Genomic DNA, 13,279 nt, shown 5'->3' on the forward strand with positions numbered 1-13,279 from the left:
CCTCCCAGACTTTACAGGGCTGTTTCTTACATCAGTGATGGAGACTGTGCTATTCAGCCCTCTCTGGTACACTTCCCTTGCTCAGCTTAAGTCAAACGAAGGGCAGGGAACCACCCAAGTTCCCTGGATAGGCAGTGAGAGTTTGTCTTCTCTGGCATCTCTGGGGGAGGACTCTGCCAGTCTAAAGACAACTGTGTAGTTTACATAAAGTAGGCTTTTAGATGGCAGTCAGCTGAGAGGAATCCTACCCAAGGCATCTCTAGATTATTATAAACTGAAGAGCTGAAATGAAAGCTTTGAATGAGCTTACTTCCCTCGTTAGCAGTAGAGGAAGTGAGGCTGACTGCTCTTCTGGCTCCAGTGCTGCAGCTCATTGGATAATGTCAGGCAAAACTTCCAGATTTCTTCATCAAATCCACCAAATTTATACCAAGGCCTGGGTTTCTCTGGAGAAAGGCTAGATAGGTCATAGCTCTGGCCTTTCTTTTGCACTATCCTACAAGTCCCTTACACTGTATTTATACAAGACAAAATCATGCCACTCTCTTCTTCCCACCACTTCATCACACACAGCTAACACTCAGAGCTCTCTTTTTGCTGATCAGATTCAATGTTCAGCAATTCAATTTCTGAAGCCTCATGGTCCATAACCATGGACCATGAGTCCTAACCATGTTAAGATTTCCTCTGCCAGGGAGGATATTCCATGACCACCTTTTCTGCCATGGGAGGTCTAGTTTCCAGCATAATTCCGATTCTCCCCACTTTTGTCTCTCACAAATGTCCTGTGAACAAATACCTCACAGATTAGCTCTTCTGAAGACTGAAGTCACCCTGAGACACGTGTCAAACAGGAAATCATTCTTTCCAGCATGCTGCATTAATCAAAAAACTGTTTTGACACAGAGCAGTGTTCGATTGTTTTTCACTAATTTTATATCAGCTAACTGGTGTTAATGAGCTTAAAGTAGTCTAACTGGTGGCCAGCCGTACACTTCTGTCAACCGTGTTCAGTTGTCAGAAACTAGCTAAATTTGGTAGACCACAAGTTAGCAAATAGCTCCAGCTTGGCAGCATGCAAGCAAAGGGCAAGGGAACTGTGGGCAGCGCTGTTCTGGCTTCAGAAAACAGTCCTGGTTGTGTGGTTTGGTGAGGCTGGCAATCACAGCTCGTACACAGAAAAAAAAACTCGAGTCTAGTGGCCAATTATTTCCATTAGCTATAAAAAACAGCACATAGAGCAAGGTTCTATGTGTATAGCTGCTATTTAATTGTGTCTTCAAAAGGAAAATTTTCATTAATGAGGTAAAAAATAAACATTTCATCTACATTTTGTTTTTACATTTGCAGCTGTATAGCACAAAGCATGGCTGAGATCCGATAAACTGCTATGACCGCAGCATTTGCTCTTCTGTGTGTTCCACGCAGTATATCAGAATCATTTCTAATTCTCTCTCTCAGTCAGAGACACCTCTTTTGAATTTTGTCTGCCATTTGAAAAAATGCAGCTGCACCAACTGTCAGGCTTTTCCAGAGTCCTGTTTTAGGAAAGGCACTGTTTTCTGTGAACAAATGGATACTGAGATATCAAGAAGTGATGGCCAAGAACACCGACAGAACAGAAACAACTGTTAAAAACTGTAAAAATATTGAACATCAACTCCTAGGGCAAATTTCCAGGATCTGATCAGAAATACTCTGAATTTATTTGACCATTTTAACATTCTAGAGTTATTTTTCACTTAATATGTAATGTGTAGTTAAGCACGTTGCCTTTTCTACTATGGATTAATAACAGGATTAGGGAGGAGTGGGGGCAGGTATATGGGAAGGTATTACGGAAGGGTATGATACCCAGCTGGCAAGCACACAATATTGCCTCTCTAATAAGATGCACTCAAAAAAAACTGTGCCAGCAGAAAAAGGGATACTTGGTAGTGCTAGAAAAATGGAACTATACTTATTCATTCTGTGAGGGTGGTGAGACACTGGAACAGGTTGCCCAGCGAGGCTGTGGATGGCCCTTCCCTGGAAGCATTCAAGGCCAGGCTGGATGGGGCTGTGAGCAACCTGGTCTAGAGGGAGGTGTCCCTGCCTATAGCAGGGGGTTGGAACTAGATGATCTTTGAGGTACCTTCCAACCCAAACCATCCTATGGTTCTGTGATTCTTTTTGCACACTTTGTTAAGTCATTAAACCAGGTCTGTAATGCAGCTCTGGAAAAGAAGGCAAACTCAGCAGAAGCCACAATGTCTCTGTACATAGGGAGTTATGAAAGAAAAACAGTTTCTCTGTGTAGTGCCCAGAAAAAAAAAAAAAAAGAAAAAACCAGAAACCGTGAATGTGACGGATCAGGGAGGAGCTATCTCAAACAGCGCACTTCCTAGGTACGGCATGTATTTAGAGCTTTGCAGGGTCTTGTTGTTAGAAACCAAAGCAGTACTCTGAAACCTTCTCTGCATTTTTATTCTTTTTTCTAAAAAAAAAAAAAAAAAAAAAAAAAAGATTTTTGCAAGACCACATGGCTCTATAATACCTGGTGTAAGCACTAGCTTTAATCCAGTAAAGCAAGAGGAGCTCTACCAAGCAGTGTTTGCAGATGACCACCTCACAGGGGCACGGGCCGTCCCGAGGCCTCGGCAGAGGTTTTCAGCAGTACACTGTTCTGCCGTTCCAAAAGACAGTAAGGACTGTTTTCTGCCCACTAAAACCACTAACACAACAGCTGGAGTTCAAGGAAATGCACTTGATAATTAGTATCCACACAGTTCCTCTCGTTCTAAAAATCTCAAATAATTAACATTTTTAATAGTTTTTGAAAAATTGTATGAAATCTGACCACTCTGAGCTGCGTCAAAAAATGGAATTCATTTTTAAATGACTGAGAATAAAGCCCCAACCTTCTACCAAGTGCAGTTTAAAACACTAAGGAATTCCAATGCCTTCCGTTTGTTGCGGAAATAAATGGATCGGAGGCATTCTGACTTGTCGCCTCATATAGGAAGTGTATGAAGAAATCCTTCAGTTCTTATGTACTCTCAGGCACATCCCCCAGGTCCTGCTGTGGGTGTACACAGCCATAGTGACACATGGAACAGAGTCACCTTGGAGTTCAGGACTATTTGCCCTTGACAATTAATCCCTACAGGCAAATAAGGGAATTTTATGCTTAATTTATGCTAGTTTACAAACAAAACACTGCAGAAGCCTCCAACTAAGAAAGGTTTTCTTGGAGTATAAATTTTCATAGAATAGGATTTAACCCTAAAATATATATTTCTAAAGAGGTTAAGACTGAATTTAACCCTAGAAATAATATGACCATTTTCCCCAAGTATGTATATGCAACTGAAGTGAATTCAGTAGTTACAGCTGTGTAACAATGCTGAATTTGGTTTATTATTCCATATTTGAAAGTTCCAGGAGCGCAGACTGTGAAGTTCCAAGAATCCAGTAGGTGTCATCTTCACACGTACCGCACACACGAGAATCAAGATTAGGGTTTTCTTAATTTACTTAGATTAACAGCAGGAGTCTTCAACACTGGAAGAAGTTTTCAGAAAAGCGTGTGAAAATGTATGAATTTGCTCCGCTCTGCCTTACAAACACAGGGATTTCTGGAACAGCTGCAACTCAAAACTGCTCATGCACAAAATAACTTCACAAATCTATTTCAGTATTTATATGCCAAAAAACCATCTGTAAAATATGCCTGTAGTGCACATATTAAAACCTGAGGCCCTATTTAATGGATTACTTTTAATTCATACAACTTTAAAGCAAAATAAATACATACTATAGCATTGCCTCTGATTCTGTACCACAAAAATAGATTCCTGATCCCCCTGACTGATGGGGATATTAGATAAAGTTGGAATGGCCTCAAGGGAGCACTGAGTCCCATTGCCATAAACGTTGCTTTATGTTGCTGCTTTCCTGAAATTATGCCTCATATAAATAAATATTTTCATCTGGATTATTGAGAATCATCAATATCAATTGTCTGATGTAGACTGCTTTTTATTTCAAAGCAAATGCTTTTATTTCAATTTAGCAGCCTAACATAGCGGCCAGTTCAGCAGCTGGGGAGTAAAGTCATTCAGGAAGGTCTGAATCCCTTTGATTCAGCCATTGTCAGCCATGTATGTGAAATAAACACTTTTCACATTTCAAACCCTAACCTCTAGTTGCTATTTGGCATGGGGAGAGCCACTAGGTCAGAGTTACGCTTTTCAGCATGCGATTAAAAAATGCACTTTGTCCATGCACGCGGGTTTTGTAATGCAATCCTTTAGCAATCTGGCTACTTTTCTGGTTTTGTTAGCGTGGGGCATTGCTTAGGAAAGTGCCTATGCAATTCTCTTGGGCCTGGTCCAAAATCCCTTGAAAATAATAGAGAAGGCTTAAACTGTGAGCGGGTGGGATGTGTGGAATGGCTGAGTAGTGGCAAGTAAAGCTGGGGGCAGGCATATGCAGAAAGCAGCAGGGTGGCAGATGCCAAAAAGCGTGTGAGCTGACCTTGGCCTGGCCTTAAAACAGCTTTTCATTCATACAAGCAGTGGAGTGGAAAGGCTGTGTGGAGGAAAAGGATCTGGGGGTGTAAGCTGACAGCCAGCTGAACATGAGCCAGCAGTGTGCCCAGGTGGCCAAGAAGACCAATGGCATAAAACCATAGAATCATAGAATTGTTAGAGTTGGAACAGACCTTTAAAGGTCATCTAGTCCAACTCCCCTGCAATGAACAGGGACATCCACAGCTAGATCAAGTTGCTCAAAGACCTCCAGGGACAGCGAATCCACAACTTCTCTGGCAACCTGTTCCAGCCCCTCACTCTCTCAATAAAAAACTTCCCTCGACATCTATTTTTTTTTTTAAGGAGGGGAGATTTAAATTAGATATCAACCATGTCCTTAAGTACATCTACCCTTTCCTTAAACACCTTCAGGGACGGTGATTCCACCACCTCTCAGGGCAGCCTGTTCCAATGACTCACCACTCTGAGAAGAAATTCTTCCAAATACTCAACTTGAGCCTCTCCTGGCACAACTTGAGGCCATCCTGGCTTGTATCAGCAACAGTGCAGCCAGCAGGAGCAGAGAGGTGATTGTCTCCCTGTACTCAGCCCTGGTGAGGCCACACCTCAAGTGCTGTGTTCAGTTTTGGGCCCCTCACTACAAGAAAGACACTGAGGCCCTGGAGTGTGTCCAGAGAAGGACAACAAAGCTGTGAAGGCTCTGGAGCACAAGTCTGATGGGGAGCAGCTGAAGGAAATGGGATTGCTCAGTCATAGAAGGGGAAGCTGATGGGAGACCCTATCGCTGTCTACACCTCCCTGATAGAAGGATGTGGTGAGGTGTGGGTCAGCTTCTTCGCCCAAGTAACAGCAATAGGATGAGAGGGAATGGTCTCAAATTGTGCCATGGGAAGTTCAGGCTGGATATTAGAAAGAGTGGTGAAGTATTTGAACAGGCTGCACAGGGAAGTGGTAGAATCATTGCCCCTGGAGGCGTTCAGGAACTGTGTGGCTGTGGCATTAAGGGATATGGTTCAGTGAGCATGGTGGGGATTGTTTGACGGTTGGACTAGATGATCTTAGTGGTCTTTTCTAGCCTTAATGATTCTATGATTACACATTTGCATTTAATATTTTTAATATTTTTAATCTTTTTGTTTTTTAACATCAAGCCAACTTGACATTTCCCAAAGTTAGGCAGTCTGTATACCTGGGCCGTCTGTAGAGATGCACAAGGAGGGAAACAATTGCAGAGGAAAATGCTTTTTTTTTCCACATGCTCCAGCTCTCCGGTTACTCACTGAGGATGACAGCTTTTGCATCACACAGTCCTAATTAAAATGACCATTCCTTCTCCCAGGTGCATTACTCAGGGGGAAGCCGGGAAGTGGCTCTGCCCACACCCGGAGCGCGAGGGCAGACGTGTGGCAATTTCATGAGCGAAGCACGCACAGCAGCGCGGGCTGCGGGACGTGCTGGAACCCCACGTCCTTCAGAGGGCGGTTTGGGACAAACCGGGCCCACAGCCGGCGCACCAGTACCCTCTGACAGCACAGCCAAGCAAACAAACGCTTTCATTTGGGAAGGATTCCCTGCGCAGTAGGCTTTTAGGCGCACGAGTAATTCACCCCTATGTATCGCTGATGTCAGAGCACGCGGGCTTTCCCCACGTTCTGCCACCCAGCTCCGTCAGAGCGGACGCGCAGCCCCCGCACCTCGGCCCCGCGCTCACCCCAGGGCCGGGGCCCTCCGGGGGCGGCGGGGGAGCGAGGGCGGCGCCGCGCACTGTGACGCCCCGCGGCCCCGCCTCGCTGCCCGGCCGGGCCCGGCCCCGCGGAGAGAGCGCAGAGGGAACATGGAGGCGGCGGCGGCGCAACGGGGGGCCTGGCCGGGCCGGGCGGCGGCGGGAGCGGGGCGGTAGCGGCTCGCTGGGCTCCCTTCCTTCCCCCGCGGCCGCCCCTGCGCTCTCTAGCAGGCGGGAGGCGCGGGCGGCCTTTCCCCTCGCCGGGGGATGGCGGCCCCGGGCCCTCCGCAGCTCCCGTGGCTGCGGCTGGGCCCGCGGCTGCGGTCCGGGCTGGAGGTCGCGCTGCGGGTGCCCAGCCTGTTCCTCATCGACGCCATCTTCAACTCGGCCCCGCTGCCGGGCGGCTCCGTGTGCGCCGCGCTGCTGGGCGTGCTGCTGCGGCTGCTGGGTGAGACACACCGTCCGGGCCCGGCGGGGCGCTGGGGGCGGCTCCGGGCGGCCCCGTCCGGGCCGGGCCCCGACCTCGCTGCTCCCTCAGCTCCCCCTCGCTGCCGGCCTTGTTCGCAGCTGCTGTGCCGCCTCGGGCTCTCCCCAGCCCCTTCCCCGGCTCTGACCCCTTCCCGCTGCCTGCTTTTTGCTGCTGCCCCGGGCTCTCCCCTCAGCACTCCTCCCGCTGTGGCCGTGTCTTCTCCCTTCTTCTGCCGGCCGGAGCGCTGTCTCTCCCCGTGACCCCTCTCAATATCCTCCATCCCACAGCCCTCTCTGTCCCGGGCTCTCGGTGTGCGGCCCCAGCTACAGGGCAACGGTGGGCTCGCGTTGTGCTTTCTGTTGTCCTCGCAGCGAACTGGGCCTTGGAAGCCACCCGAGCTCGGTGTGACCATTGCTGGGGGGTGGGGGCTGGGTGCTGCCGGCTGCCACTCGCAGGGTCTGGAGCCTTCCACATGGTGTGGCAGCCATGTGACGCCGTGGCTGTGCGTTTCGTAGGAGCGCGTCGGTAGTGTGCCTGGTTGAGGTACACTGCCGGGTCCCTTGCCTCGGGAATGGCAGCTCAGAAGTGCCTCAAACTGAATTCCCAAACTTGAGAGGTTTTTCAGTTGGTCATTTTCCAGCTTTTTCTGTCCTGGGATGGCGATTAAGTGACTGGTATAACAGTGTGTGGTACTGAGGGGTCGTGTGCCCCAAGTAATGCTGCCCGCCACTGTGAGGGTGAAACTGAACTTTATTGGGGATGGAAGCCTGCAGCAGGAAGGAAAGGAGACACTGAAATGCAGCCTGGGGCTTTGCAGGCCTGCGGCACGCTGACTTCGTGTGGTTTTGGTGTTTGCATTCGGAAAAAAAATGGCAGGGACATGGGTGGTACAGCTGTCAGGGGAGGAAAGTCAGAGGAGAGGTTAAAAGGGAACATAAACAACAAGAAGTGCTGTGGGAACAGTGTTGCAACAGCAGAGGGGAAAAAGGGAGGAAAAAAAAAAAAAAAAAAGCCAGGGCAGCAGGCAAGAGGAGAGCCAGGAGAAACACTGAGCTGGAGGCAGGTGCTTGGTTTGGGCTGCTGCTCTGGGGAGCACAGAGCAGCTCCCCAGAGCAGCGGTCACAGCCTTGAGCTGCCAGAGCTCAAGGAGCATTTGGACAATGCTCTCAGACATTGAGTATGAATTTTGGGTGTGGGAGCCAGGAGTTGGACAAAATAATCCCCGTGGGTCCCCACTAGCTCAGGGTATTCTGTGATTCTGCGCCTGGGGATCCTCTGCTGAGATCTCTGAGATCAGGGGGCCCTGACCTGTGGCTGTGCCGTGCCTTGCAGCTGGCACTGGCAGCTTTGCAGCAGGGAGCAGGGATACCCCTCTTATTTCCCATTTCTGGAGCTTCTCTTCTACCTTTATGTAATTGCTAAGAGTGCTTCTCATTGGTAAGCAGTTCCTTTAAAAAAAACAATGACGTTGCAGCACATCACTAAAGCGATTTTTGGGAAGCATTCATTGTGTGATCCAGATGCTGCAGGAAGTGCCTTGAACTTAATCCAATGTAAATGGGAATGGGAGATACATTATCAGATGATCTCTCTTAAGTGTGTGATAATGAGATTAAGTTATGAAGGAGCTCTTCAGGATTGTGTTTGTGATCACTTTGCTGGAAGGGCGTGGGGGAGGAAGTGGGTGATCCCTTCCTTGCCTCCAGTGAGAGCTTCAGAAGCAGTTTGTGAGGGGCTGTGCTTCAAGACAAGTGGGCCGTGGTTCTCAGCTTTCCAAAAATTAAATAAAATAGTAACCGCTTCAAGGTGACGCTGAAGACCTTCTGGGTGGTTCAGTCAGTAGTTATTTTTTCCCTCTGAATTTAAGGATTACGGGGTGCTGCGGTTTAACCCAGCAGGCAGATCAGCACAGCACAGCTGTTCGTTTGCTCATCCTCCTTCAGTTGGATGGGGAGAAGAATCGGGGGGGAGATAAAAACAAATGGATTGAGATGGACAGTTTAATGGGACAGAAAAGTGAAGGGGAAATAATAATAGTGATGCACAACACAGTGACTTACCACCTGCAATGCCAAGCAAGTCCCTGAGCAGTGGCAGCCCCCAGGCAGCCCTCAGTTTTACAGTACAAGAAGCTGAACTGTCCTTGGCTCAGTGCAGCACGGCTCAGCAAGACCAAAACATTGGTGCGTTATCAGCGTTCTAATCTGAAATCCCAAATACAGCACCAAACCAGCTACTGGAAGGAAGTTAACTCTGTCCCAGCCAAAACCAGGATGCAGAGCTGGGGTTTTGCTATTGTTAGGACACGCTGAGATATTTATGTTGGATCTTGCTGTACTTACATACAGGTGAAGTTGCCCTTTTTAGTTACTGTTTGCTGACTTTGAACAGCTAATCTAAACTGGAGAGACCTGATAGCTTTCAGGAGTGATGTCCAACAGCTCTGAATTACTCTGGGAGTACATTTTACTTAAGAATGCTAACAGGAGTTCTGTATGATTTTTTTTAAAAAGCTTTACTGCAGGAATGCTCAGTTTGATTCTTCCTTCACTTACTTTCTGTGCAAGTGCACTGGTTTCGACACAGCGTAGAACAAAACTGCAGTGAAGTTTGTCTTTAATCTTCTGAAGTAACCTTGCTTTGTCTCCACTCTTAATCTTTCAAATCTCCATCTGTGCTTTGTAGGCATTTCCATCGCAGCAGAACCACTTGGTCATGGCAAAAAGATGGACGTAATGCCACGGCCAGGGGACAGGGGTGCTCCCCTCCGCTGCCAGAGCTCCTGCTAGCCTCTGGGTCTTCTCAGGTTCCTCGTGGGCCTTGGCTCCTCCTCATGCATTGGCGATATATGTGGTACATTTTGCTACGGCATCAACAGAGCAGTCTGCAGGTGTAGCTTTTCTCTCTTATCAGCTCGCTGTAATATTGTTTCAGGGATGTCTTGCATGTGAAAGGTCAGTATCTTAAGATGACGTGCAGTACCCAACTACAGACTTGCTACTGCAAGGAAGAGAAATGGATTTGTTAATGGGCGTGTTTGACTCTCCTACGGGTGTTTATTATGGTATGCATGAAAAGGCAATGAAATGGTCAAGCCTGTTTTAGAAAGTGTTGTGTATCATGAGTTTGAGCTTTTCATGGAAGGACTGAGCATAAAGCACTTCCTGAATGACTGAGTTCTTCCTTCAGTCAACTTCCCAAAGTTAATGATTAGTTAAGGAGAATGCTCTTGCATCAGCCAGCGTTGCTTGCAAGGAATACCTTTAAGATGCATTAACTTTTTGGGAGTACTCTGCCTTTTGCTGTTAATTGTTCATTCTCTCCCTTCTTACTCTTACCACTTCTCCCTTGTATTCTACATCAGTGTTCCAAAAAAATATGTGTACTGTTGCTCAGTTTAGTTATAGGTGGAGGATGGGGGACTTTGCCAAAGCCTTTCAGAGTGCCTCACCTGGTGGGGTTGCATCAGAGTAACTGGGTGATGCAGGAAAGCTGTTAGCCTCTCGGTGACCTGCTTGCCTCATCGTCTAGCTCTCTTTCATGCCTGTCCTCAGAGAAAGTTTGTCTCAACTGTTTTGCAGACTGTACAAGCACTTTGACCAGTGTGGATGTTTGTAGTTAGGTGCTTTGCTTGGGTGAAAAGGGGGCTTAATAGGGAATAAATGTGTAAAATTCACTGAATTTACTGGTGCTATACCTGGTAATTCTCTCCTGCTTTTAGAGCTTACCTACCCTTAGATTTCAGGGCTGATCGGGGATGGATCTTTGAGGACTTGGATGTTGTTGCCGCTCCAGTCTGAAACTGCAGATAGACTTAATAACAGCGCTGACTTATGCTTAAATTGGCTTTGCGTCACAGCAGCGCACATCTGTATTAAATACAGATCATAGAAGAGAATCATAGATTATCCTGAGTTGGAAGGGACCCACAAGGATCATGGAGTCCAACTCCTGGCTCCACACGGACCACCCAAAATCTAAACCCTGTGTCTGAGAGCCATGTCCAAACACTCCCTGCGCTCGGGCAGCTCGGGGCCGTGCCCGCTGCCCTGGGCAGCCGGTTCTGTGCCCACTGCTTCTTTTCTAATCCCCAGCCTTACGCTCCCCAGATGAAGTGGTTCTTTTATCTGTTCTGTGAAGATAGCACCATTGCTAATACAAAGTTATGAGTGACTAATGGGAAAGCAATAAATGAAAGAAATGTTGCTGCAAAGCTAATAGGTAAAATCTGCTGCTCAATTTCTGCTGAGAACTAAATGATTCCCATCTGTTTTTAGGTGTCTTTGTATCCAGCATTGTTCTGGTGTTACAACAGCGAGCACTTTTCAAGTTTTATATGATCGCCTCAGCATTTCTGCTGGCTGCAACTTCAGTGTTGGTGAATTACTATGCTTCTTTGCACATAAACTTCTACAGTGCCTACTACACAGCAGCTTTTGGAATTCAGTTCTTCCCCCACAAAGGACCTTCGCTATGGATGGCGCTCTCCATCCTTCAGCTTACCTTCGGGATTGGATACGTTACGCTGCTGAACATGCAGTCCGTATACTCCCAACTAATCATCCTGGATATACTGATTCCTGTAATCAGCTTGGTTGTTGAACTACCTTTACAAGTCCGACAGATGCTCGTTTTTATTTCAGGCTTAGTGCTGACACTGAATACCACAGTCATTTTAGTTACGAAAATCAAGTGGTTCTATTACTCCGTGCGGTATGTTTATCTGCTGGTAAGGCACATGTATCGCATTTATGGATTACAGCTCTTGATGGAAGATACATGGAAAAGGATTCGATTTCCAGCTGTACTGCGTGTCTTCTGGCTGACGAGACTTACAGCACAAGCTGTGGTATTGACATATGTTGTAAAGATGGCTGAAACTAATACGGAAGACAAATTCTTCTTGATATCGTGGGATAACTGTTGGGAACTGATCTGCAGTCTGATAATAAGTGGGTGTGATTCCACCCTAACTGTGTTAGGCATGAGTGCTGTCATTTCCTCCATAGCACATTATTTGGGACTTGGTATCTTGGCCTTCATTGGGTCGACGGACGAGGATGACAAAAGGCTGGGTTTTGTAGCACCTGTTCTGTTCTTCATTTTGGCTCTGCAGACTGGTTTGAGCGGACTGAAACCAGAAGAAAGACTAGTTCGTCTGAGTCGAAACATGTGCCTTTTGCTAACCGCAGTCCTGCATTTTATCCATGGAATGACAGACCCCGTGCTCATGTCTCTCAGTGCCTCCCACGTGCCGTCGTTTCGCAGACACTTCCCCGTACTGTTTGTTTCAGCTTGCCTTTTCATCCTGCCAGTTCTGCTCAGTTACGTCCTCTGGCACCACTATGCACTAAACACGTGGCTTTTCGCAGTTACTGCATTCTGTGTAGAGCTTTGCCTGAAGGTAATCGTTTCCATCACCGTCTACGTATTGTTTATGATCGATGGTTACTACAACGTGCTGTGGGAAAAACTTGACGATTACGTCTATTACGTTCGCTCCACTGGCAATATTATTGAGTTTATATTTGGAGTCATCATGTTCGGAAATGGAGCTTACACAATGGTTTTTGAATCGGGAAGTAAGATCCGCGCTTGCATGATGTGTCTGCACGCGTACTTCAACATCTATTTGCAAGCAAAGAATGGCTGGAAGACTTTTATAAATCGCAGGACTGCTGTTAAGAAAATAAACTCCCTTCCGGAGGTGAAAGGAAGCCGGCTCCGTGAAATAGATGACGTATGTGCAATCTGCTACCACGAGTTCACCACGTCTGCTCGCATTACTCCGTGCAACCATTACTTTCATGCACTTTGTCTTCGGAAGTGGCTGTACATTCAGGACACTTGCCCCATGTGCCATCAGAAAGTGTATATCGAGGACAAGGAGAACACCAACATCTCTAACAACAATGGGTTTGTGCCACCAAACGAGGATCCTGTACAAGCTGCAGAAGAAGCTGCTGATGCTGAAAATGAATTAAATGAAGATAATGACAGTTCAGATAGCGGTGAAGAAGACGACGACAATGTGGAACAGCACTTGAATGAGACTCTTAATGCTGACTCTGACTCTCTTGGGTGATTGAGATGTCCTTTCCTAAGCCGTGAGGTATTTGTTTAAAATTGACTCAGACAGAATAAAAGTATCACTTTGTAGTTATTGTACTTTTAAGCACAACAGCAGTATCTCGGTGTTGAGTCTGTGAACGGTGGTTGTTTACTGTGGTGTGTGCTACTGTAAATATACCTCTAATTTTTGCTGGTCTCTTTCATGACCACCTTAAATTATGTACATTATTGTACATGGAATAAAATGTTTTCACGTTTTTAAGATGGTTGGAAAAACACTCTTTAATTGATGTAGTGATAATGCTGTGCCAAAGACTGTCTACCAGTAATCCCTGATCAGTGAGTTCTGGATGTAAAATACTGGTGAAAACAGACTGTTCAGCAGGTTAAATCAGAAACGAAAAGCTTGAACCAAAGTAGCTTTACTTAACAAATTCAGTATTAGCAGAGCTTTATCACTTAAAAACTAGTGAGTTGTGT

General features: G+C 46.8%; 1 protein-coding gene across 1 annotated transcript; it reads left to right on the forward strand.

Moving 5' to 3' along the window:
• RNF139 (ring finger protein 139) lies at positions 6,348–13,061 on the forward strand. Its single transcript, XM_021385680.1, has 2 exons — positions 6,348–6,706; positions 11,005–13,061. Exons 1-2 carry the CDS (start codon positions 6,526–6,528, stop codon positions 12,810–12,812), a joined length of 1,989 nt encoding a protein of 662 aa, XP_021241355.1. The 5' UTR covers positions 6,348–6,525; the 3' UTR covers positions 12,813–13,061.

This window comes from Numida meleagris, chromosome 2 (genome assembly GCF_002078875.1).
Source record: "Numida meleagris isolate 19003 breed g44 Domestic line chromosome 2, NumMel1.0, whole genome shotgun sequence".
Lineage (NCBI taxonomy): Eukaryota > Metazoa > Chordata > Aves > Galliformes > Numididae > Numida > Numida meleagris.